We start from the raw sequence: 26,866 nt of genomic DNA, 5'->3' as shown, positions 1-26,866 counted from the left end.
CGCAGAGTTGTACACAACTGAGCGACTGAACTGAACTGAACTGAATTTTTCTCATTAGACATATTCTTTCTTCCTACAATATGTCTGTCTCCTTAAAAAAAAATTACATATGGGAGATATTGAGAAACCTTGAGAATTTAAATCTTGTACATCTAGGTTAAAGTAATATTTTTCTTATAAGATTTCCATAATCTCATCAGAGACATACATCCTTTGATACTTAAATATGAAATTTAACCCAAACCATGAGTATCTTTATGATTTGTGGTATATTTCCCTACTTTTATTTCAATTATAATTTGGTATTTAATAGCTAACTCTTTAATATAAAAAATCTTCTATGATAGCAAATGTCTGTCTATAAAGGAAAGGTTTAAATATTTGCGGGGGTGGGGATCATTTAGAGTCAAATGGTAATGGCATATGTTGGGCCAAGGCCACCGTGTGTTTCTGAAATAAATCACATCTCTCATAAGCTCGGTACACGAATCTGGAGAGAAATGAGAGGTCCAAAAATAAACAAGGACCGCAGCAGCACCCTTAGAATAAAACCAGCTTCCCAGAGAGATTTGTTTCCAATGAACAATTAATAGTGCCTTTTGCTAGTGGTGAAGAACCCGCCTGCCAAAGCAGGAGAGATGTAAGAGACGCAGGTTCGATCCCTGGGTCGGGAAGATTCCCCTGGAGGAGGGCATGGCAACTCACTCTAGTACTCTTGCCTGGAGAATCCCATGGACAGAGGAGCCTGGTGGGCTACAATCCATGGGGTCCCAAAGAGTCGGACACGACTGAGTGACTTTCGCTTTCAAAAAAAATTACAATTGTGACAGGGAGGAAAAAAGGAAATACATATGATAAATTGGATACTGAACATTAAAAATAACTTCAGAAAGTGATGTAGTATATCCTTATGAATCCTTTGTATATTCTCCACTTGAAATTATCACTCAGTATCAAGTCTGAGTAGGATCCACGGAATCTAGTAACAATTTCACAAAAGAAGCACATATACTTGCGGTTCTCTTCAACAATGAGGAGAGATGCAAAACTCTCCAAACTTGTACTATTTTGCTCCTCGAAATCACATTTTAACTTCAAGAACTAAAATGAAATGGGCTTGAGTAATGAAGGAAAAAGCACCAAAAAACTAGAGCTGTGTGGGTGTGTGTGTGGGATGGGGGAGGTAGGCATAGAGATGGATGGGAGAGAGAAACAAAGATACCCTCAATTTCAGCAAAGTCCTCCATGTTTATTTTGACAATCTGGGGTATTTTCTCATAAACACAATTAAGGTGGTTAGAGTGAGAAAGAGCACAAGAAGGAGAAAAACCTTCCCTTGATCCTCACCCAGGCAGCAGATCTGAAGGTTCCTTCTCTAGTTCCATGTATACATATCCATCCACTCTGTAGATGCCACATGGCTGGATAAACAAGGGGTTGGGGTGGTGGGGAGCAACCACCACCCAAACAAACAAGCAAACAATCGACCTCTCAATCACCAACCACTATTTACACCCTTTGACTTAAGTGGTAATGAGTTCATCAATATTTAAAGGACAATAACCTTATTTTATCTAAACCTCTAGAACCTTAAAACCAAAGAAAAGTACAGGATGTGACATTTACCCTTTCTGTCCCCACCCTATCTGCACCCCCACACCCCCCCCGCCCCTGCCCCACCTTTACTGGCCATCACACAGGATGGAAGCAGTCCTCTCTGAGCAGACTATTGTTCATGCTGTTCTTACAGCAAATAAAGTGAACATATTCCCCCTAAGCAAAGTGAATATAACTAAGGAACCAGAGCAGTACAGCAGTGCAGGAAAAAAAAGTAGTTGAAATTTACAGCTTAAAATCTCAGACTGCAGAAATCAGCTAGTTCAACACACTTATTTTAGTATTGAATTAGTGGATTCTATAAGGATTGTAGATTCATTTAGTATCAAATGAATAAACTCTATGAAGGCTAGGTTCCAATTCCACCTCTGTCTCTGACTAGCTACCTATCTTAAGCAAATCCTTTCCCTTCCACAGGCCCATTCATTCAACGTTGAAATAAGTGTGTCGAACTAGATGAATTCTACAGTCCCACTCAGGCTTAATGTTCTAAGACTTTAAGTTACAAATTCCAACTACCTTTTTTCCCTTTTAAAAGTGAGAGGGCTTTTTTTGCAGAGATTGATAAGCTGATTCTAAAATCCATATGAAAATGCTAGGGAACCAGAATAGCCCAAATGATCTTGAAAGAGAAAAAAGTTGGAGGATGTACACTTGCTGACTTAAAACCCTGATACAGTTACAGTATTGAAAACAGTGTGGTACTGGCATACAGATAGATGTGGGTAGAGGACAGATCAGTGAAACAGAACTAAGACTCTAGGAAGAAAGTCATACATTCATGGGCAACTGACTTCCAACAAAGATGGCAAGAAAAGTTAATGAGGAAACAGTCTTTCAACAAATGATGCCAGCACTACTGGGTATTCAAGTGCAAAAGAATGAAATCGGACCCTTAGCTCACATCATATGTAAAAGTTAACTCAAAATGAATCAAAGACTTAAATATAAGAACTATATTTAACCACAAAACTCTCAGGAAAGAAATAGGCATAAATTTTTGTGACAATGGATGAAGCAATGGCTTTCTAAGATACAACACCAATAGTACAAGGAACTAAAAAGTAAAAAGAGACATTAGACTTCATCAAAATTTAAAAGTTTTGTGTTTCAAAGGACACCATCAAGAGAGGGGAAAAAATGTCTACAAATGGGAAAAAATATTTGCAAGTCACATATGTTAAGGATTTAGTATCCAGAATACATTTAAAAAAATAAAAAACTCTTTAACTCAACAATAAAAAGATAAATAACCCAATTTAAAAATAGGCAAAGGATCTGAACAGATACATACCTACAAAAGATAAATGGCCAATAAGAACAAGAAAAGAAGCTCAAAATCATCAGTCATTAGAGAAATGGAAATCAAAACCACAATGAGATACCTCTTCATACACAGTAAAATGGCTAAAGTAAGATAATGGTTCATCAGTGCTGCCAAGGTCATGGAGAAACTGGAATCCTCATACACTGCTGGGAGGAATGGAAAATGGTGCAGCCACTGTGGAGAACAGTCTGGCAATTTTTCAAATGGTTACACAGAGTTACCATATGATCCAGCCCTTCTACTTTTAGGTATATGCCTCTCTAGACTGAAAACATGTGCCCATACAAGAACTTGTACACAAATATTCATTCAGAGCAGCATTATTCATTATAGCCAAAAAGTAGAAACAAACCAAATGCCTCTCAACGGATGAATGGACTAAAGCAAAATGTGGTGCATCCACATGGAGTATTATTCAGCCACAAAAAGCATATTGACACATGCTGCACCACTGATGAATCCTAAAAGTTATGCCAAGAGTCAGACACAGAAAAACACACACTGTATGATTCCATTTTTTTGAACTATCAAGAATAAGTAAATTCACAAAGACAGAAAACAGATTAATGGTTGCCCAGAGTTGAGACGTGAGAATGGGGAGTGACTGCTAACGAATATGACCTTTCTTTTTGGGGTGATGAAGTGTTCTGGAATTAAGACAGTGGCAATGGTTGCATAACTCTGTAAATACACTAAAAAAAAACCCCCAATGAATGTAACTTTAAAAAAGTGAATTTTAAAGTGAATTGTTATCTAAGAAAAATTTTTACAGGCAAAGGCCCTCCTTAGAAAATTGATTTCCTCACTTCTGTTTCAGGCCACCTACTGGTTCATGAAAATAAAAAAATCTGTAATATTTGACATTTATAATCCCATTGACACGAATTACAGAATAAAATTTCTTTTTAACCAAATTATTTATAGGTATCAACTGACGGTCCACTGTATTTAGTCTTCTTCTGAAAAATGATAATCTGAAAGTTCTCTGAGCTCATGATTTATCTCAGAGTCCTTTTTAAAATTTACATTCTTCTTAAGCAACTGAGACTGAACAAATATCTTCATTTTAGAGATTTTAGTAATACTGTCATCTAGAAACAGGTGAAAACCTTGCTCCTGCATTGACACTAGTTAGCACAGCAATCTTCAAGCAGTGCTTTAACATTTAATTCCCATTCACAGGACAATAGAAAGGCAAAGCAAGAAATGATTTTTCAATACCAGTACTGCAATGTAATATGTATAACCTGATGCTTTAAGCCATCAAACAAGTGCAGACTTTCTTTTCCCTGGAATATAAATAGAATTCTAGGCTTACTCTATTCAGCAGTAAGAGCTGAAGTGATTTTTTTTCAGAGCTCTACAAAAAAAAATACCCTTTATCTTTACCACCTGTAACATTATTTTGTATATCTGGTTTTCAGTACCAGAAGGCTATAAACTTTGCATGAGCAATCTAACCCAAAGTAAGAGCTCTCTAAGCCTTAGAAATAGAATGAACTATTAATTCTTGTCTAATATCAGTGGGTTGTACTATGCATAGTTCCATATAAGTTAAACAAGAAGACTGATTCTTCTAAAAATGCTGAAGTGTACAGAGAGGAGGGGTTAAATAATTAAGAAGTAAAGATCAAGGTCTGTCATGATTAAGCTACATTCTAAAAAAAGCACCAACAGATTACAACAGGGTGACATGATTTTCATTTTTAAGTTCAATGGAAATTGCATGTACTGTTTTTACTCTTAAGCACAAGTGGTTTACACTGTATCAAGGCTGCTGGCCCCAAGAAAGACATGAACATAGAAAGGATGGTCTTGTCCAACTTCAGTATTATTTTTGTAGCAATATGTATAAAACTCAACCACTGTTTGGGCAACCTTAGGAGAAAGCAAGCCTAAGAGATGAACACATTTACACCTCTTAATTATACTGTTACCTTATAAAAATGTAAAGTTCAACATTTGCTCCTCTGAAAGCAAAGCAATGAACAGTCTCCAATACAGTAACCAAGCTGTGAGTTAAGATGTGTTTAAACGTAGGCAAGACCTTTAAGACTAAGAGTTTTCTTCAATTACATATATCCAAATGACAGTGTTATAATTCAAATTGAACAACAATAACAGGAACAAAATCTTGATAAAGTAAGAAATGGGGGAAATAAAAACTGACTTCTGAACCAAATGTATCCCATCTCATGGAAGAGTGAATCACTGGGAAGCATGCCACGGAGAAGAGAAGCTCCATGTGAAGAAAATGCATACAGGAATTTAAGTTACAGCACGTACTCTTGGTTTTTCCGTTTTTTAAATACATAGGCTTCAAAAAACTGTTTTATCAGTTTGTTTTTTTTATAGCACATCTTTTTAAAAGAAATTCCTACTTTTCATTCCAGAAAATATAAGAAACAGTTTGCAAGAATTCATGCAAACATGCTTCTCTAAGGCCATGAACAGGTTTGCTAAGTTGCATTGTTTAATTCAAGTAAAAGCCCTTCTAAAATAAGGGGTCTGTAAAGGAAGCCAGTTACCTTCAACTCCAAGGCCTGTGCACTTGTAAGGATCTCTGACACTCTGAAAGCCAAAAGGCAGCATGCTCATTTGAGCATTAGCAATATGGTTTCTATTTACACTTTTAAAAATCAAGTGGATGTTAAGTTTTTCTGGCAGATTCTTTTTATATGTTACAAAACAAAAAAGCAAAAGCTTAGAATAAGAATCCTTTTTTCTTAGAAAGGTCAAACAGATACGTTTTGACATCATGTCCTTTACACAATGGCATACTGTTCATATAAAAGGTCTCTTATCCTATAAAAGTCTTGACAAAGGCAGCCTTCTAATCCAATGCGTCCAGTTTCCGTCTAGAAACCAAGTAGAAAAAAAAAGTTCTTTAGTACATCTTCTACCCGTTAATATGCAGACATGATAACCAAAACATATTAACTAGGTTACTTTATGATTGATTAGGAAGTGACTGTTCTGATTCACAGAATATGAACATAATATTCTAGTCATGAATTTTACATAGACACATAAATGTCAGAAGATTCAAATAATAAAAATCTACAATAAAATTATATACCACATCTTTGACAGTCCCTTTTAAAAGCCTTCAAGGTCATCATGATAAATTTAATTTACTGAGCTCCAGTTTGTAAAATTAACTCAATCAAGAATTACAGAATTCAAAATAACAAAATACCAGAAGTATTTGTTCACTCAGTCCTTCCTTACTAAAACCACACTTACTCTACGGACTGCCACTTGATTGTTGCAAACGAGCACGCCTCCTACGAATTCAGCTTGGATCCCCTCCCGTAAAAGAACTTGTTTGAAGTCTGACAGTCTTGGTTCATTCATAAAAACCGACTGATGTCCAGGAACCTGAGGTAAGGTTAAAGGGAAAAGAATTTCAAACAGAACACTAGACACAGAGTTGTACTGAATAAAGGGAAGTAACACATGATCTCAAAGCTACTTTCTATTATCCCCTGAATTCCTTTGACAGATCATTTCAAGTCTATAAATCACATTCCCAGTTGTTATTCTGAGTTTTACCTCCTTATTTAACATTACAAAGCCCTTCACATTTTCTGGATGTTTCACAATCAAGTTTATTAGTCATGCCTCATAATAACAGAAAGATGTTTGATAATGTTATGCTCTTCACTCACCCACTTGCCAAAGGGGGTCAACGAGAGTGCCAGTAGGCAGAACTGAACTGAAATTTCATTTTCCAGATCCCAGTCCTTTGTATATAGTTCAGAGGATAACTGTCCCTGACCCCGCTTCCACTGTCCTTCCCCCTCACTGTGGATGCGGTGGACACCGTGGGTTTTAGAATCAAAGGCAAGTGGTTCAACGTAATGCCGCTGCTTTGACGTTGTTTTGGAGAGTGCCAGCTTTGGCACAGAGAGGAAAGTTCCTAATTCCTTCCTGCAATTTCAAGAGTTGTGCTAGAGGGGATCTGATGAAAGAGGCCATCTCTTCATTCCTTATTGCATAGAAGGGCTAAAGACATCACGGGACAGTCGTTTAAGACTCTGATCATGTGCTTTTAATATTACCATACGTTAAACTATTTTACAGCTCTGCCAGTTAACTAGATATCTCTTGAGAACACGTGAACAAAATACCAAACTAAAACTATATCTCTACTAAATAAAACATTTCTAACTATATCAAAAACAAAAGTGGTTCAACTGAAGAGGCAACATAGAAAAATGGAATTATAAATCTCCTAACTATAATAGAAGTAGACAGGTGACACTCCCAACCATCAAACTTAACATTTAAAAATCTATTCTGGAAAAAGCAAATCATGGAACAATTATGTGTCTTAGAAGATTTGCTGAAGGGTTCTCTACTATCGTTATTCTCTAGCCGTGGAGGACACACAAGCACAAGCACAGGAACGTTATCTTTAGTAATTTTTTTAAAACTTCAAAATGAGTCTACATATGACACATTTTAAATGGTTCAAAACATAGAAGGAAAATTCAAAGAGTAAATTAAGGGAGAGAGGAGAAGCAGCACATGCTTTTTTTACCTCATGAGGTGGTAAGGGTTCCAGAGTAGGAATGATCTCACTTTCTTCACCTGTTTCTTTCTCATCGTCTCCGAACAGACTTTTCATGGCCTTCTGCTGTGCTATGACACTAGAATCTGAAGGCGCATCCACCTGCATTTCAGAGTCTTCTCCATCATCCTTTAGTTCGCCTTCTTCTAAAATAACTCCTGTGTCCACTTTGGAAACTCTCATGTCTAAGACACCGTCTATCCAAGCTAGTTCAGCATCTTTTGCCTTACAAAACTGAAGGGAGCTGACAAGTGAATCTTTTAATCTCACCTAGATATGATGCAAAGGGGAAAAAGAGAAATAAAGCCCACAGAGTATAACTTGACAATTAAATATGACCTATTATTATAATTTTCTAACTTTAGTACTGTGTATTAAAGTTTAAAAATCTCTCACTCATCTGATCTTCACTGTAACTGGTAATGACCCAATGACCCATAAGATCATTAGGGCCCCGTCTACTTTCCAAAGTAAAGGTTCTTAATTTCGACTGCACACGGGGACCACATGGCAAATTTTCTTTTCTACTGATGCCAGGGTCCTACCTCCAGTGATTCTAATGTAACTGATGAGACTAAGACGAAAACATTGAACCCCCTTGACTCCCCAGAGCTCTCCTGATGTGGAGCTGAGGTTGGAAACCACCAATAATCTCGGCCCCTAGGACTTGCTGCTTGAAGGCCAGCATGCTTACCTGGTAGATGTGAGTTTCACTAGTGGCATCGACTGTCTCGTGCAGCTTTGGCATGTATACTTTAATATCTTTCCCACCAAATGCACGACAGCACTCTGCAAGATCCTGACTGGCTTCTGGTGGTCCATGGACGATGATTAACTGGCGTGGTTTCATCTGATTGATGATTTTTTTAATGGAATCCCCATCAGAGCGTCCTTCATAGTCTATGTAAGTAACCCTGGCCCTGTAATTAAATGATTATTCAAGTTTCCTTTTCTGGTAAGTTCATTCTAAAATTAGGTTTTTAATAGCTTTTATCATCAGGAAAGAAATGTATCAACATGTAGCATGAGGATTTGAGGAATATACCCTGTTATATTTTTAACATGTATTATTAAGCTCTTAGCTATATTCAAGAATGTATACTAAATGATACTACTAGACAAATAAGCCACTCTGCTCTCTGATAACTTAAAAAATATATATATTCCAAAATGATAATTTGCTGCTGTTAACTGCACTAGCAGAAAGGGGGAAAAAAGGTTCACAATGGGTATTTTTAAGACACAGTGGTGTTTTTAAGATATTAGTGCCCTAGAGGTAATTGAGTTAAGGTGTTTATTTTACTGAACAAGCTCTTAGAAAAATTAAACTTGTGAATTACACAAGTTCACCTGCTACTCAACTTACTAAAAACACCAGAAAGAATGTTTCTTCATATAAATGTACAATGTGAAGTTTAACCCCCTCCTCACCACCAATTCACTTTGGCATTCCAGTATCATTAATAAAGGGAAAAACTCCCATATATCACAAGAAGAAAAAAATTAACTAAGCACAAACTTGCTAGTGAATATTCAGAAATATAACCTCTGAAACAATGTCAATTATATAATTCAAGTACTTGAAATTTTACTTTGTAATCCATTTGCAAAATGCAACAAAAGCACTTACTTTATTTCAATAGATTCTGTTGTAGAAATACACTTAGTAGGAACATCAGATAAATCCTGATCCATGGGTTCGTCTCCATTTGTCAGGCCAGACTCTAATTTGCTTTTTTCTTCTTCAGTAGCTTGAAGTTCTGGCACTAAGAAATCCTCTGGTCTAAATAATAAGCCTCTAATTAGAAGTAGTAACAAGCAAGCTAGTATTATTTAATATATACAACCAATTAGTAGATGGCACAATTTTTAGACTCCTCACATATCTCAAGATTCAAATATACATTTGATCCAAAGTCAGTGCAACTTCACAATTTCAGTAATCGAATGACAGCATGTATTAGGTTCTTTAAGTACACTTTAAAACACACCATGTGAGGAGCGAAAAGGCCCTACCTAGACAGGCCATTCAGAGACCTTAGTGGCTGCTGCAAGTACTACTGCAACCTGGCCTTCCTTTGTTCCAGTAATTCATTTTCTCAATTTCTGTGGTTTCTCTTGTCAATTTCCAGTCTCACAAATCTCAGGTCTCCTTTAGTTTCGCTAAGATGCCCCCTCACCCATTATTCCTTCCCTGCCTGATGAAAGCAGAGGACTCTCCATTTTTGCTTATTACAGAGAAGACCAAGACACAAATCATTAGCTCCCTCAAAAGCCCTCACTTTTATTTCAACAAACTACTAGCACATTTATTTTTGAGTATCAGAGAGAGTTCTATGTTAAAATTAAAAGGCAAACTTTTTTTTTTTAAACACTCTGTCTAATCTCAGTATTTATCATGCCCTGGCCCCAAATCCCCTCACACTCCTCTCTGACAATCCAGGCCTCTACCACCAGCACCCAGACTGCTGCAGGAGCCCAGTATCTTTGACTGTAACCCACAGAGCAACTGTAGCGCATTGCCAACTGTAATCCACACAACGATGGCAGGCAGCAACCACCTAACATGCATTTACTGCGAGTCAGGTGCTATGCTCAGTGCCTTAAACGCACAACCTATTTTATTCTTGCCTCCATTTTTAAGATAAGAAAATTGAAGCTAAAGAGCCCTGTCCATACGCTAAACAGACTGGCACTAATTAAGTGAAGCGGTGAGCAAACTCTCCAGCACTGTTTAGATTGTCAGCTTTTTTCCCTACTACTTTAGAGGGCCAAATAAACAGTAGAATTTTCCTAATTAAACCCAAGGATGACCTAAGACCATATGCTCAAGATACCATTAAAGGAGAACAAAGAAGGTACAAGAGAGGGAGGTAACTGCATTGGAGTGGCGGGGGAGAAGAGGGAAGCTTTCCAGGAGTTTGTGAGGCCAGACTCAGCAGCCTGAAAGCCTGGGGTGGGAAGGTGGAGCACGGCTGAAGGAAAGAAATGTGTAAATGCATGACATGAAAAAGCTGAGTAGCCATGAAGACCAAGATGGGTGGGATTGAGGGGCAGTCGGAGGGAGGTCAGGAAGGAGGGGATATATGTTTACATGTAGCAGACTCGCTTAATTATACTGCAGAAACTAACAGAACATTGTAAAGCAATTATACTCCAATTAAGAAAAAAAGAAAAGGCTGAGCAGGAGGAAACTGAGAGAAGGCTGGTACCACCAGAATGGAGAACACACACTGCTGCTGCTGCTGCTAAGTCGCTTCAGTCGTGTCCGACTCTTAGCGACCCCATGGACTGCAGCCCACCAGGCTCCTCCATCCATGGGATTTTCCAGGCAAGAGTACTGGAGTGGGGTGTCATTGCCTTCTCCGAACACACACTAGTGTAACAGAAATATAGAGAAATATAATAGGAAAGTAGGGAGAGACCAAACTGTGAAAGACGTTGTGCACACATCTGACATTTACTGATCTTTATTCAGGACAATAGTGTTTTTAAGTTTGTGATTCGAACATGTGATTTCAGTTGTTTTTCTAACGGTGTAGATAGATTTTCCACGGTTCCACTCATGGTATCTCCTATTCCTCTTATAACTAAAACAGGTATGCAATACTTGAAACATAACCCATTTCCGCAACTTAACATAACTCCAGCTGTCAGAAGCTCCTCCTGTCATACGTCTTTTTCCAACGCATGTCCCTTGTGCACGTGCTGAATCACTTCGGTCGTATCCAGCTCTTTGCAACCCTATGGATCACAGCCTGCCAGGCTCCTCTGTCCATAGGATTCTCCAGGCAAGAATACCGCAGTGAGTTGCCATGCCCTCCTCCAGGGGATCTTTCCACCCAGGGATCGTACCCACATCTCTTAGGTCTCCTGCATTGGTGTTCTTTGCCACCAGCACCACCTGGGAAGCCCTGCATGTCCCTTACCTCTCTTTTTAAGTGGGGAGAGGGGAAAGAATAGTGGTCATCTTTTTAAAACATTTTACATACCTAAGTAACAAAGTTATCAGTTCTCCTTTAATAGTAACTTTCTAGATGTTCCTCAACCTTACATTTTAAATTAAAAGTCTTCTGTATCTTTCAAGCTGAGATACTCAGAAACTACATACATGATAACCAGAAGGACCAAATTCATTGAGCTCAAATGACAACACAGTTACTACCTCCAATCTAGAAGCAAGAAAAGCTTGTTTTGCTCACGTACTTGATGATTTCTCCATATTCATCCCATTTAATTCTTTCTTCTGGGGCAGGAAACATAGGATAAGACTTTTTAGCCTGTTTGAAGAAACTTCCTTTACGACTGCCTTCGCCTTTCATCATCAGGTCATGCTTGGTCTTATGCGCTGATGGCTGGTCAATGTCTTCCTCAGCGTCACTCTCATCACTGGAATCTATGTCCGCCCTAAGGAGTTTGTGAAAAGGTAGAGATCAGCAAGTCCCCAAATGATTTTTAATTAATATTTATAAAATTATTCTTAAATTAAAAGTCAATGTTAATTCAATGCTAATGACAGTATTATTGGACTGCTATTTTGTGAAATATAGTGTAAACTGCCAATTGATAACAGGCCAACTAATAAATACATGCTAACATTAGCGCTGAAAAGAATTTAGAATTTAGCACCACTGGAAAGATGTATTGAAAGCAATAAAGTCAAAAGAAAATTTAAATATTTTCAATTAAACATTTTTGTGTAGAAACATTTCTCAAATTATAAAAACTTCTAATCTGCCTGAAAACAACTTACTCTTTTGACTGCTCGAGCTTTTTAGCAGCTTCTTTCTTTAGTTTCTCTTTTTCCAAGTATTCTTCAAGTTCTTTCCCTTCAAGTTTCACACGTTTCCTCAACTACAGAAAAATAGCAGATGAAAGGAAGTATTAATACGAGGAGGTTAAGGCAGTGGGGTGTGAGAAATACATTACATCTCTAAATTGCTTCATCATCTTTAAACTAAATTTTCCTCTGAAATATTCAAGTTTCTATTATGTGCAATCACAGGTCCTATTTAGATTAGTACTAAAATTGAGCTGTCACATTTCTAGGATGGGTTTAATTTAAATCAAACTGGTTAAAAATCACCAATCAGGCAAAGAAAATACAGAAAAGTATTTTTATAACTTGGTGTAGGTGAGAGCTACAAATGACACAAAACTGAAAAGAAAAGGTGAATAAATATGGTAACGAGGGGAAAAAACTCTGATATTCTAATCTCATGAAATGAAAAGAAACGGAGAAAATTATCTGCAGCACTATTTGACTATCAGAAGCTACTTTTTCCTAAGAGCTCTTCCAAATATGTTAAGGAAAAGATGGTCAACACGTAAAAACAGGACAAAATGATATACAAGCACTTTATAAAATAAGAAAAATTATTCATAGCCATGAAAACATATCCAATTTTACTAATAATTTTTGTTGTTGTTGTTTATTTGCTAAGTCATGTCCGACTCTTTGCAACCCATAGACTGTAGCCCACCAGGATCCTCTGGCCATGGGATTCTCCAGGCAAGAATACTGCAGTGGGTTTCCATTTCCTTCTCCAGGGGTTTTTCCCAACCCAAGGATCAAACCTGCATTTCCTGCACTGGCAGGTGGATTCTCTACCACTTGACCCAAATGATATTTGAAAAATGCAAAAATTTTTAATATAAAACCATCTTTTAATTTATGAAATTGGCTATAGTAATTACTAATAGGGAAAGGTTACTTCCATCCACTAGGGGAAAATTACAACGACTATGTTAGAAAGCAATTTGTCAACATCTAAAACTAAAAATGTACCTATCCTTTTAACACAGCACTTCTAGGAAGTTATCTACTGAAACGATCACACACACGTGAGGGGAAAAAAAGTACATGGCAGCAATGTTTACAAGACTGGAAAACTGGACACAACTTTAAAATCCATCAGCATGGAATGATCTAATCAGTAGTCCTCAAATCTTCTGATCTCTTTTTATTTTTTTTTTCTCTTTAGCCCCAGCCCTTATTATTTGAATATTTGGAACACTCATTCTATATATGGGCTTCCCTGGTGGCTCAGAGGGTAAAGAATCCGCCTGCACTGTGGGAGACCTGGGTTCGAACCCTGGGTTGGGAAGATCTCCTGGAGGTGGGCATGGCAACCCACTCCTGTATTCCTGCCTGGAGAATCCCCATGGACAAAGGAGCCTGCTGGGCTACAGTGCATGGGGCTGCAAAGAGTCAGACATGACTGAGCGACTAAGCACAGCACAGCACAGCACATTCTATACACACATTTTAATTTCTTTTAAAACTCCATATTCCATATTGCTATGTCGTATCACTCTCCATTTTATGCCACGATTCCATCAAGAAGTATCTCCCCAAGTCACGATCTACCTGACTGTGTGTTGTTGTTGCTGTTGTTGCTAAGTTGTGTCTGACTCTTTGCAACCCCCTGGACTGTAGCCCATCAGGCTCCTCTGACTGTGAGATTTCCCAGGCAAGAATACTAGAAGAGGTTGCCATTTCCTTCTCCACGCATCTCTTTTTAAACTCCTAAAAATGACTGAGAAGCCTGAAGAACTTTTGTTTTTTGTAGGTTATATTTATTCATATTTTACCATATCAGAAATTAAAACTGAGAGATTTTTAAAAATTTATTTGTTCATTAAAAATAAAATCACTCATATCATGTTAATGTTAACATCATTTTTCACAAAAGATGATAGTTTCCAAAGCAAGAAAAAAAATAGTAAAAAGTATGGCATTATTTTACATTTTTGCAAGTCTCTTTAATATCTAGCTCAATAGAAGACAGTTGGATTCTCACATTCTGCTTCTTGCCATATATCGTTTTGGTTAAAGTAAGTATATTTAGAAAATCCAGCCTCACACAGATGAATAGCTGGAAAAATTTTTAAATAGCCTTTTCATGAATATTCTTCTTTGATATTACATTAAAACTCAAAAAGTGGTGGTTTCTTAAAGGCTAGTTGTAATGTGGAATCTTTAATCATACCCATAACTTCTGTACTTTGTTACAGTAAAATTTACTGATTGATCTTACATTTTGACTGGACTTTTTACTTGTACATTACTTTGCAACTTCATGCATTAGATATTTGGAAAATATTAGTTCATTAAGTCACACAGTTAAGTTCATTAACTTATGAATATTAGTTCATAAATTACACAATATTATACAAATTTGACAATATTTTTAAAAATCAACATTTGCAAATAACACTACCATCTCACCAGAAAAGTGATGTTGTCAATCTGACAATGACAGGCTAAGTTTTCCAAAATGCTACTTTTCACTTGAAAGTTTCAATTTTATCAGACTGAGGCAAGAAATGCTATCAATTGTTTTCCTTAGAGTCACAAGCTCAATTATTCTTTTTTGGGAAAATATTTGCCAAATACACAAGTCTGAATAACCACGTCATTTCAAGTAAAACTGGTGTTCCAGGAAATAAAGTAGCTAGTTTAACTCAACAACTCAAGCAATTAACCAAGTGATTTCTTCAAGACAAACATCATATTGGGTTGGCCAAAAAAAGTCATTTGGGTTTCCTGTACGATGTTAGGGAAAAACTCAAATAAACTCTTGGCCAACTTAGTATATAACACAAGTGATTCTGTATACTTCCCATCTTGACACCAAGATTATTTTAAGAAGTTCTTTTTAAAAGGATTTAATAAAGTTATAACTTTATTAAAGTTGAATAAAAGTTTGTAAGTTGAATAAAAGTAAATAACTTTCACTGTTTCATCAAGGATATTCTTAACTGCAACTTTATTTCAATGACAAGTGTATGGTGATGAAAAATGCAGTGATTAACCTGCTTGATGCCACAGGCCTGATTTACGCTAAGGCACCAGCACTCTACCCACCACTGCTTTCACAGTAAAAGACAAATAACATCTTAATATCACCGTGAAAAACAACTGATGGACTCCATAGAAGGGTCTCGGGTAGCCCCCAGGGCTCCTTGCACCATGCTTTTGGGAACCACTGGATTAAATAATCAAAGTACGTATACATAACGTATTATTAAAGAATCACTAGAAATAATTCAATCACTTATTCAAGAACATTTTAAAGTTTATTATACCAAGTATTGAATAAGGTAAATCTGTAGCAACCTTCATTATTCAAAAATATGTGGAAAATTTGGTCCCATTTCTTTAAAAAAAAAAATCATATAGATATTTGTATGTGAATAGAAAAAAAAATCTAGAACATACATGCTTCAAAAATATCAAGTCTTGACAACAAATGCAAAGTGTCATCCTGGATGGGATTCCAAACAAAAAGGAAAGGCCACAGTTGGAGCAATTACCAAGAGTCAAGTGGGGTCAGTGGATGAAATAGTATTAATATCAACAGTATGATATCAGTGCTTATTTCCTTATTTCAAGTGATGTATCATAAATATACAGTCTTACAGGAGCATGTCCTCATTTCTAGGTATTGCATACTGCTGTGTCTAGAGGTAATGATGGAATATCTGCAGCTTACTTTCAAAAAAGTATCTCATACTGTGTCTGTATGCGAGAAGGCAATGGCACCCCACTCCAGTACTCTTGCCTGGAAAAATCCCATGGACAGAGGAGCCTGGAAGGCTGCAGTCCATGGGGTTGCTAAGAGTCGGACACGACTGAGCGACTTCACTTTCACTTTTCACTTTCATGCATTGGAGAAGGAAATGGCAACCCACTCCAGTGTTCTTGCCTGGAGAATCCCAGGGACGGGGGAGCCTGGTAGGCTGCAGTCCATGGGGTCGCACAGAGTCAGACACGACTGAAGCGACTTAGCAGCAGCAGCACTGTGTCTGTATGTGTATGAAGAAGTCATAAGGCAAAGCCAATAAAATGCTGACAACTGGGAAATCTGGGTATACTATTTTTTACAACTTTTCTGTTAACTTTCAGATTATTTTACAATAAAAAGTAACAAAAAAATTAAACCAAATCAAGTGATTCTACTATGTAGGATGAAAGAGTGATTTACATGTTACCTCTGGCATCTCACGTTTACCTAGCAGTATACTTGAATGTAAGTTCAATTTAGAAAAATATCATTATTTTCCTGTAGTACACACTAAGCAATTTACACAGCTGTCTGTTTTAACCACAAATAAACTTGAACAAAACATTTACCCCATGATTTAGCTTATGCCTACTGCTATAATAAATTTTACTTTCCATCTTATTTTCACGTAAGATAGCTGAAATTAACGGCTAAATTCAATAGCAGATTTCTAGGATAATCAACCCTAAGCTTTTTTCTTCCTAGTTCTTCACTGGATTGTCTCCAAATTATTCCTTTTTCTTAATCAAATCTACTCCAATTCATTAATCCTTATTCATTTACTGTTTTTGCTCTTTTTAAATGCATAAGATTTGACTCTAGAGAAGGATAAATGTAGATGAAAAAAAAAACATAGAGTAAACTCTTATCTAACATGATCAGAAGCCTGGTTTATTACATATTCACTCATCTGGTGTTTCATGAATTTAACCTACACATTTACTGAGGACCTTCCATGTACTAGTGGATATAAAAAAACAAGATCCCTTTCTCATGAAAAAATATTCGATAGTAATGACACTAGGGAATATAATGTGATGGGTTGGCAACTGAGTAGTAGACTGGTAGTCAGAGGCCTACCTGAGGAGGTGGCCTTTCAACTGAGACTTGAGTAAAGGAGTAAACAAGTGCAAAGCTGTGAAGGAACATGAGAGGCAGAAGGAGCCCCTGATGCAATGAAGCAGTGTGGAGCATAAAGAAAGCAGAATGAGATACGGTCAGAAAAGTGGACGGAGATCAGGTCAGTGGGATCTTGCAACCCTGGGAAAGGAGTCTGGAGTTTTTTTCAAAGAGAAGGAAGTCACCAGAGGGTTCAAGCAAGGGAGTGACACGAAATGATAAATTTTTAAAAGATGCCTTTGGGGGTTGTTCAATGGTAACAGAGCTTGGGTTTTACAAGCTGAAAAGTTTTAGAGGTCTGTTGCACACCAGTGTTCACACAGTTAACACTCCTGTGCTGGACTCCTAAAAGTGGTTCAGATGGTAAATTTCATGTTATGTAGTTTTAAAATGATAAAACAAGAGAGAGAGAGAAACAGAGAGAAAGGAAAAGACATGTCTTTGGCTGCTACGAGAATAAAGCATTTAAGGGAGCATAAAAGTAAAAACAGTGACATCAATTAGGAAACCACTGCACAGCCCAGGCAAGACCCTTACCATGACAGGAGTGGAGCTGGAGAAAGGCAGACAGATTTAGGATATATCTGGAAGTCAAGTCAATAGGAATTGCTCCTGGATTGGACATGGGTAATGACAGAAAATTCCCAAGTGGCGCCAGTGGTAAAGAAACCACCTGCCAATGCAGGAGACTCAAGAGACACAGGTTCCACCCTTGGGTCGAGGAGATCCACTGGAGGAGGAAATGACAACCCACTCCAGTATTCTCACCTGGAAAATTTCATAGACAGAGGAGCCTGGCAGGCTATACTCAAAGGGGTCGCAAAGAGTCAGACACGACTAAGCAACTAACACACACACAATGAGAGAAAAGGAATTGAAAATAAATTTTAATAGTCTATGTACTGGAAGTCTGGAAAGTGGTTACCCTTGGAAAGATAGGGAGGATGAGGAAGGGGGCATCTGGGAGAATTGGTAATAGTTTATTTCTGATCTGGGTATAAGCTAGAACAGGTGTGTTCAATCTGTGAAAATTTATCATGCTGTTTGCTTACAATACACAAACTTTATATTATATGTATATATTATATGTCAATGAATGTTTTAAAATTATCTATACTTAGAGCTTGAGTAAGTACGTGGAAAGTGCTATTCCATGAGATGAGGAAGACTCAGAAAAGAACAAGCTTGGGAATGGGGGACAAGCAACAGTAAAAATTACTTTGGATGTGATAAAGGAAAGAGGTGATAGATAATGGAGAGAAAAAGGATAACCACAGAAGAAATATCCCTAACAAGGTGAGAGGGCAAAGACCCTAGACGTAAGTATTACTTACCAAAATATTAAAAACCTAAAACATTTTCAAGTTTCAGCTCAGAATGTCATTTTCTTTTTCAAACTTAAATCACTTTTCATAGTCTTTTACTAATTCTTCAAATGGCATACCAGCCTTCATTGTATTTCCAGTAATTAATATTTTCAAATTTAGTATTTCATATCTGATGAAACTGTTTTAAGTTTTGAACTTTGTGTTTTCTTTTAACTTTGTATTTCTAAGCTATTAAATAGCCCAAAAGATAGTGCACATTTTACTTTGATATGCCTGCTCTGAATCTTTCCTCAACAATTCTGCTTTTATAGTGAATGTATATCAGATTTTAGTTACTATTTATGCTTTTCTTAAGCAGAGTTAGGGACACAACTGAAGTGACTTAGCATGCATGCACTAAGCAGAGTTAAAGACTAAGATACCCTTACCATTTATTTAGCTTTTCACAAACTAAACATTCCTTAAAATCACTGCTATGAAGACAAAATAAACAGTAATCACCTAAAAGTGTGCACAAGAATGGCTGCTATTAACCATTCAGTATCCATTCGCTTCAGTCATGTTCAACTCTTTGCAGCCCCACAGACTATAGCCCACCAGCGTCCTCTGTCCATGGGATTTTCTAGGCAAGAATACTGGAGTGGGTTGCCATTTCCTTCTCCAGGAATCAAATTAGCATCTCCTGCATTGGTAAGCAGATTCTTTACCACTAGCGCTACCTGGGAAGCCTTACAAATCATATTAGTTTTGAAAAATTGGCAGATTCGATGTGTTGGTTACTAAGCAAAATGATCTCTTGGCTTTTGGGTTGTTTGGCTAAATGTTGCTCCCGTAACAGGAGACAAGGCTGCAATGTGGATGCAGGACAGGTTAGGCTATTTAGTGAGGAGAAGCTAAGAGAATTCCTCCCTGACTGCTTCTACTTCTCAGTTAAGTTTGAAACAAGGTCATGTGCTACAGGTGAGGGCTGAGATGGGCTGTAAGATATTCGTGGAGAAAGAAGGTACTGTCTTCCTGGAGAATGGGAGAAGCATTATCCCACAGAATGTGGAGTGCTGGTGCTGGGTGCCTGTCTGACGTGTGAGGTCAATAATGTGAAGGGAAACCTGTCCACACAGTGTATTTAACTCCAGTAACATCAGATTGCTTGAGTATAGGCATGAATTAAGCAAATGGTTTAACTAGAGTCTGCTAGGCAAGTACAATAAACAGAAAGAAGGGTAAAAGAGTTAAATATCTTGTAACAATATCTTGTAACAATCTACAATGGAAAAGAATCTGAGAAAAAAAATATATATACATATGTAAAACTGAATCACTTTGAATCATTGTAAATCACACTATACTTCAAATAAATAAATAAAAAGAAAGGTGTCTGCAAAATAATGCTGGACCATTGACCAGAAGATACAGCAATGAGGACTAAGTAGAAGTGATGAGGTTCATGAATTCAAAGTCCCAGTGGGACCAAAGCATTGTTGGCATGGGAGTACCAGAGATAGTCAGCTATGAGACCAGAGTGGTCTGCTTGAAGGAGAAATCTGTAGATCATAACAAGGTTAAAGGTATGACCATGGGAGTGGACTGCACGATCATGGGAAGAGATGGCTGAGGTGGAGTGGAAGAAAAAAATTAAGAAATAAAGTGTCGGGACTTCTCAGGTGGCTCAGTGGTAAAGAATCCATCCACCAATGTAGGAGACAGAGGAGATGGGGGTTCGATCCCTGGGTCAGGAAGATCCCCTGGAGGAGGAAATGGCAATCAACTCTAGTATTCTTGCCTGGGAAATCCCGTGGACAGAGGAGCCTGGGGGGCTACAGTCCACAGGGTCACAAAGATATAAAGTGTTATCAATTTTAAAAAGAAAAGAAATAAAGTATCAAGGAACTGAGAGGGCCAAGGAACTGGATAAATCATACATATGGATGCTAAAGTCATCACGAATGGAGTCCTGAGCGTGAGTGGACAGGAAGGCCGTGAACAGGAAGGCCGTGAACAGGAAGGCCGTGAACCAGGGTCTAAAGTCACCAATAAAGGACAATGACCAAGAGAATAGTACGTGTCTGGAACAAGAAGAGGTCAGCTTATTTTCAATTCTGATGGCATGAGCTACAGAGGGAAAGGAAATAGCTTGAAAGCTACAATGCAGAACAAGGACACCTATGCCACTCAAATACATGAAGCAGGAAAGAGAAGGCTACTGGAAAAAGAAATCTTAAGAAATAGCTAGATTTCAATTATGGGAAGAATGTGAAAGGAATTTTTCAGAGTGAGAATACAGTATATATGCATACTCTCTGGGTATGGTTCCAAACGGTACCATGGAAGGGTTCGATACTGAGAACTTCCAATTAAGGAGCTCTGAAATGTGTGCTGTTAAAGCCCCTCTACTGTCAGCCTGATAAAAATCCTGGAACAACTCCAGGTTTTATTTTTGGTCACTGACTGTTACAAACATCATGCATAACGTATCCCGCAAACAATTTCAAGATAAGGTTCACACACAAGCACTTACCTCTATTTCTGTAACTTTTTCAGAAGGATTATCAATTAGGAAACGTGCCAAAGTCCCAGGAGTAGTTCTGTAAGTCAGAATGATCGAGTTTTTAGGGTCCTGGCACCACTGAATAAAGAGATCCCTTGAAAATCCACATTCCAGGTCAGGTTGGCTGGCAAGTACAACTTTAGGGCTAGGTACTCGAGCCAAGTCAGAAAGACCATGACATAGAGAGAGATGACGAAACTGAAATGGATTATTTCTTTTGTCTTCAAAACACCTCATCAACTTATCACTCATCCATTCAACCTAATAATGGGGGGAAAAGATGGCAATAATTAGAAAATACTGCATTATAACTTGAATGTATTCTACAATAGTTTAGGAGTTCAAGTTCCATCTTAAGTCTTTTTTTCCACCAATGGTTGCTTAAATTTGTACCATGCTGACAAGTAGCTTATTGTCTGTTTCTATTTCCCAACAAATCTTCTCAGCCAAATGTTCATCCCTAAAAATCTGTAATTTTACACGTTTCAGTTATGTCACCTTAAATCTTATTCAGAAGGTAGTATATAAGTTCTAAATGAATATCTTACCCAAGACATTGCTATTTCAAGAAAAAGAGCTTATTCAAAAGGAAGAGAAAAATGAATTCTAACATTTAGAGTCTATGAGGTGGGTTCTATTTCTGTCCCTATTTTACAGATCGTGATACTATGCATTAGAGAAGCAACTTACCCAATCTGTAAAAGGGGAACAAAAACAGAACCTACTTCCTAGGATATTTAAGGATTAAGTGAAATAATACATGTAAAGAATACATAACAGTAAGTGGCTGATTTTTAGTTTATATCATCATCATCATCATCAACCTCAACAGAAAAAGAAAATTCAAAGAGCATTTAAGACACTGTTTTCCATAAATCCAATTTCTGCAGCAAACTTCTTTATTACACACCACATGAGAACAAACCTGGGACTTGGAGAACTCCACCACATTGTAGCTGACATTATTGAGGAGCGCCAACGAGTAAACACCCAATCCAGCGTCTTTAGTTCTCCAAATCTGATCTAGGAGTTGAGCAAGTTCCAGAACTCTGCCTGCAGTGTCCACGGCTATTAATACGTTTCCATCACCTCGAAGTGTTTCCAGGACATTTGCTAGAAAACAAGAATGTAAAATCCCAATAGGACATACCAATATCTTGCTATAAGAGTAAAGATAACTTTTATCTTCATGTTTTCACTATTAAGACTATGGTTTATAACAATGCCATTAACTGTTTAATTGAAAAATTATAAATCATGGTTTCTAACCCTTTCCACCCATAGTACACACAGAAGATGACATTTGTATAATGTATTGGGAAAATTGGGCTAACAGGCCAAATGCAATCAGCTTTGTGTTTCCAGGTCACTCTGGTCTCACCTGCCTCACCTCACCTCTCACCTCCATGAATTTCATTATGAAACATAATTCCCAAGTTTATACACACACACTTATACTTTAATACATACATGCTTTATATGTATGTGTGCGTATAGAATAAAAGACAAATTAACATTCCTTCTTACAATAAAAGACTTTCTAGATGAAAATCTGCTTGGAACTAGTCAAATCAAACTCTAGCAAAAATAAACAACAACAACAACAAAAATCCAAGAATTGAAAATCGTCTTAGAGTAACATAGTATATCAGTCATACTTTTTAAGTAGATAACTGAAGGTGGTGGTTTCAAACACGTTGAAATTGGAATCCGATTTACCCTGTTGAATTCCAATGCAGCTTTCAAAAACAGAATAAAAGATAAAAGGGCTCAAGCCAGAGCAGAAGCAACCAGGGATGGCCTGGATGCATCTCTTTAGAACCAAGACTACTGTGCTGCTGCTGTTGCTAAGTCACTTCAGTCGTGTCTGACTTTGTGCGACCCCATAGAGCCCAACAGGCTCCCCCGTCCCTGGGATTCTCCAGGCAAGAACACTGGAGTGGGTTGCCGTTTCCTTCTCCAATGCATGAAAGTGAAAAAATAAAGTGAAGTCGCTCAGTAGTGTCCGACTCCTAGCGACCCCATGGACTGCAGCCCACCAGGCCCCTCCGTCCATGGGATTTTCCAGGCAAGAGTACTGGAGTGGGGTGCCATTGCCTACTGTATTAGCGTATAAAACACCCAAACACCAAAGTCACAGACTACCCACACCCTCATTTATCTCCTTCATTCATTTTTCTGAGTATAAGTATTTTTCTAGTATTTATATGATATCTTTATATGTTGTGATGTTCGCTAGACATCAAAGTACGCTGTCTGACGTTTAATGAGGACAAGGAAAGCTAGCTATATGCTGAATAACAGGAAGAAACCAACCTTTATGCCTATCCCAAGAAAGTTAAATTCAAACCAACAAAAGCACCTTTTTGTAAAAATATTGATATGGTTACAAAATATTCTTTCAAAAATACTAGAGTTAGCCAATCTCTTATGACAAGAAAAATGTCCAACAGCCATTCATACTACCATGCACCTCCACAGCTCTGTAGAAAGGATCATAAGCAATACATACTCAGAAGCTGCTCGTCTCTTTGCTTTCTCCTGGGCTGCACATAAGTAGCATTAAATGAGTCTGTGATAAGTAAGGAGGGTCTGCTTAGCATTTCCAGGGAACATCCATTTAAGTGGCTATAAGGAAGTTGAAGAACAGGAATACTTTGTATCACTTCAAATAAACAACAGCTTTTCTTACCAAAAAAAAAAAAAAACCCAAAAAACCTTTTTCTAAGGTTTTTTTCCTCTTCTAACTATAACAGTTTACATGCTCACTGATAAGAAAATCTAGTACATTCAGAAAAGGAAAACTAAGTTCTTCCAGAGTACCATCACCCAAAGATAATCACCATAGTATTTTGGTATATATCCTTCTAAGTACATATTTCTCTATGCATATATCTGTGTATGTATTTTACTAAAGTGGTATCTCATGTAGATGATTATATATCCAGTTTATACCCTAGTTTTCTCCCATGACATTAAAACCATTTTCTAAATCTAATTTTTAATAATTATAAAAGCCTTCTGTGTGTGTATACAATAAATATTTGGTCATTTCCCTTTATTGATACTTAGGTTACTTTTTTTTGTCATTATAAATAATCTCTCAAAGAAAACTTTTACAAAAAGCTTCTGTTGCATTTCTAATTGTTTCTTTAGGACACATTCCTAGAAGCGTTTTTACTAAAATATAAAATATTGCTAAATGGCTTTCCAGAAAGGTTTGACCCTTTTGAGAAAGCTCTCCCTTTTCCAGAAAGGTTCAACCAGAAACAGTGACCAACTCATGAAATAATTCCCAGAAGAACATTACCATTTAAAAGCAATTTTAACGGTATTTAATTCTAAAAAATCATTATCATTTAAATTTTCTCTTTTTTGACTTTATAACTTTTGTCCATTTTGCAACTGGTATCTTTCTGATTGATTAATACCTGGTCTTATAAATAAGTCTTTGATCAACTTTATGGAAATATTTTCCCTAGTTTATAGGTCTTTTAATTTAGGTCTTTTTAAAATTTTTTATTTATTTATTTTTGGCTCTGCTGGGTCTTCACTGTTGCACGGGCTTTCTTCCTCTAGTTGCAGGGAGTGGGGGCTACTCTCTAATTGCAGTGCACAGGTTCTCATTGCTATGGCTTCTCTTCGCTGCGGAGCACGGGCTCTAGGGCACATGAGCTTCAGTAGCTGCGAGAAGTGGGCTCCGTAGTTGCAGCTCCTGGGCTCTAGAGCACAGGCTCAGTAGTTGTGGTGCACGGGCTTAGCTGCTCCATGGCCTGTGGGATCTTCCCGAATCAGGGATTGACCCTGTGTCTCCTAATTGGCAGGCGGATTCTTTACACTGAGCCACCAGGGAAGCCCTGACTTAGTTTATTGTTTCAGACATTTTGAACGTATATGTAATCAAATGAAGCAGAGTCTTTCTTTATAACTTGGTCCATTTCCTTTCTGCTTACCGAAGTCTTCCAAATCAAGAGATCAGACTCGCCAGTATTGTTCCTTTTCTATTTAATTCTAATCCACCTGAAATTTATCTTATTAAGTGATAAAAAAGACATAAAATGAGGTTTTTCCCAAAATGTTCAAATATCATTCACTCAAATACCCATCTTTTCTCATTAACCTGTAATTACAAGAGCCTAAAATTCAACATATTAGTCTTAAATGTTTCTTAATATGATATAAAAGATCTTAAGGATACTATATACTAATATAAAAGTTATGTACTTAATGTACAAAAATTACAAAAGAAACCAAAACAATCTTACAGAAATGCTGTAAGTACAAAATGAAGTTTTCAAATGAAACTATTGTGTCCCCTTTTAAGTTGACTTCCCTGATAGCTCAGTTGATAAAGAATCCACCTGCAATGCAGGAGACTCCAGTTCAATTCCTGGGTCAGGAAGATCCACTGGAGAAGGGATAGGCTACCCACTCTTCTAAAGGAAGTCTGACTTTAAATCATTATATTAGATGGTATTAATGAATTTTATCAAAAATTTAAAAAAAACCCACCCGCAAAGTTCCTCTAAATAACAAGTCAAGAATATATAAAATATAGTTTGATGCATAAAAATTAATCTCCTATGCAACATCTCCAGAGAGATACTTCTTTTATAGAGTAGATATTTGCATGTAAATTTCAAAACAGTATCTTTTATCTCATATCAAACTTTTTCCTTACAATGCAAATACTTTAAGTAACTTTGAAAACATTCATTACTTGGTACTTTTAAATTGCTCTAGATTTCTAGTTTAAAGAAAACTGTTTTTAAATTTCCCTCCAAACAATGAAGCAAGACCAGCGTTTCCATTAGCTTTTATCTTGATATACCTACATCTCCCTCTTGTGGTTGAAGTCAACTGCATAAACAATTTCTTCTTCTCCATCTTTGACTATTTTCCATATTGTTCCACCTATCATATGACCAGCTGGCAGAGGTGTGATAGACAAGCCATGTCCTTTGCCTAGGTCAACAAGATAATGACAATACTCAGATTTCTTATTATAAGTCCAAAGAAAAGTCATTTATTATTAGCTATTCTTTAATAAGTAACATGTACAATGATACAAAATTCCAAAGTAAAAAGGCATACAGTGAAATGCAAGTCTCACCCTCCAGTCCCCCAGTCATACCTTCATGGAGGCACCTTATAATTTTATTATGCATCTGTGCATAATATTTGTGCTTGAAAAATAAAAGGCCAGAGATTGCCACTACTATTCAATAACTTAGTATGAACTAATAAACTTTACTACTCATATTGCGCACATAAATTATGAAGTGTTTCCATCTTTGCTAATCTCTAAATTGACAATTCAAATCTCATTATGGTAAAGAATATATCCTATAGAACACTAAGTACCAGCCAAAGTGCTGTTACTTCCTGGCTAAACTTCAGAGTCCATTTGTGCACCATTCTTTCATATTTATGGTATCATATTTAGGAAAATATTTAAATAGTTGTTTCTACAGATGATAAATACATATTTAGGGACATATATATATGTGTGTGTATATATGACCTCCTGTCCTAATTAAGTGACAAGCTTTTTTCATGTTCAATTCTAGGATTCAGTCATGTTCTACTCTGTGCTGCCCCAGCACTTCACTCACTCCCCTCACTCCATTTAGTCATCTGAGCTCCTTCTTCTCCTCAGCCTCACTGTGAGCTCTTTGGACGAGAATCTGACCATGTTACCTTCGTGCACTATATACAGTAATCACTAAGTAAGTCTTCCTAAATTAAACGTGAAAAGGAGGCCTGAGCTGTTACATTTTATTA

General features: G+C 37.1%; 1 protein-coding gene across 2 annotated transcripts in view; it reads right to left on the bottom strand.

Annotated features, from left to right (window-relative positions):
* Positions 1-1,228: 1,228 nt before the first annotated feature.
* CPSF2 (cleavage and polyadenylation specific factor 2) overlaps positions 1,229-26,866 on the bottom strand; it is a 36,590-nt gene continuing 10,952 nt past the window's right edge. For both annotated transcript variants that reach the window (XM_027520698.1, XM_027520697.1), the window contains 11 exons: positions 25,918-26,047; positions 23,595-23,710; positions 22,008-22,195; positions 21,053-21,343; positions 12,274-12,374; positions 11,727-11,927; positions 9,151-9,303; positions 8,215-8,440; positions 7,491-7,790; positions 6,191-6,325; positions 1,229-5,802 (listed from right to left, as the gene is read on the bottom strand). In XM_027520698.1, coding sequence (XP_027376499.1) covers positions 5,710-5,802; positions 6,191-6,325; positions 7,491-7,790; positions 8,215-8,440; positions 9,151-9,303; positions 11,727-11,927; positions 12,274-12,374; positions 21,053-21,343; positions 22,008-22,195; positions 23,595-23,710; positions 25,918-26,047 — 1,934 coding nt within the window. In that variant the 3' untranslated portion in view covers positions 1,229-5,709. The remainder of the gene's footprint in view (positions 5,803-6,190; positions 6,326-7,490; positions 7,791-8,214; positions 8,441-9,150; positions 9,304-11,726; positions 11,928-12,273; positions 12,375-21,052; positions 21,344-22,007; positions 22,196-23,594; positions 23,711-25,917; positions 26,048-26,866) is intronic.

This window comes from Bos indicus x Bos taurus, chromosome 21 (assembly GCF_003369695.1).
Source record: "Bos indicus x Bos taurus breed Angus x Brahman F1 hybrid chromosome 21, Bos_hybrid_MaternalHap_v2.0, whole genome shotgun sequence".
Lineage (NCBI taxonomy): Eukaryota > Metazoa > Chordata > Mammalia > Artiodactyla > Bovidae > Bos > Bos indicus x Bos taurus.
This window is presented reverse-complemented; position numbering and strand designations above follow the sequence as displayed.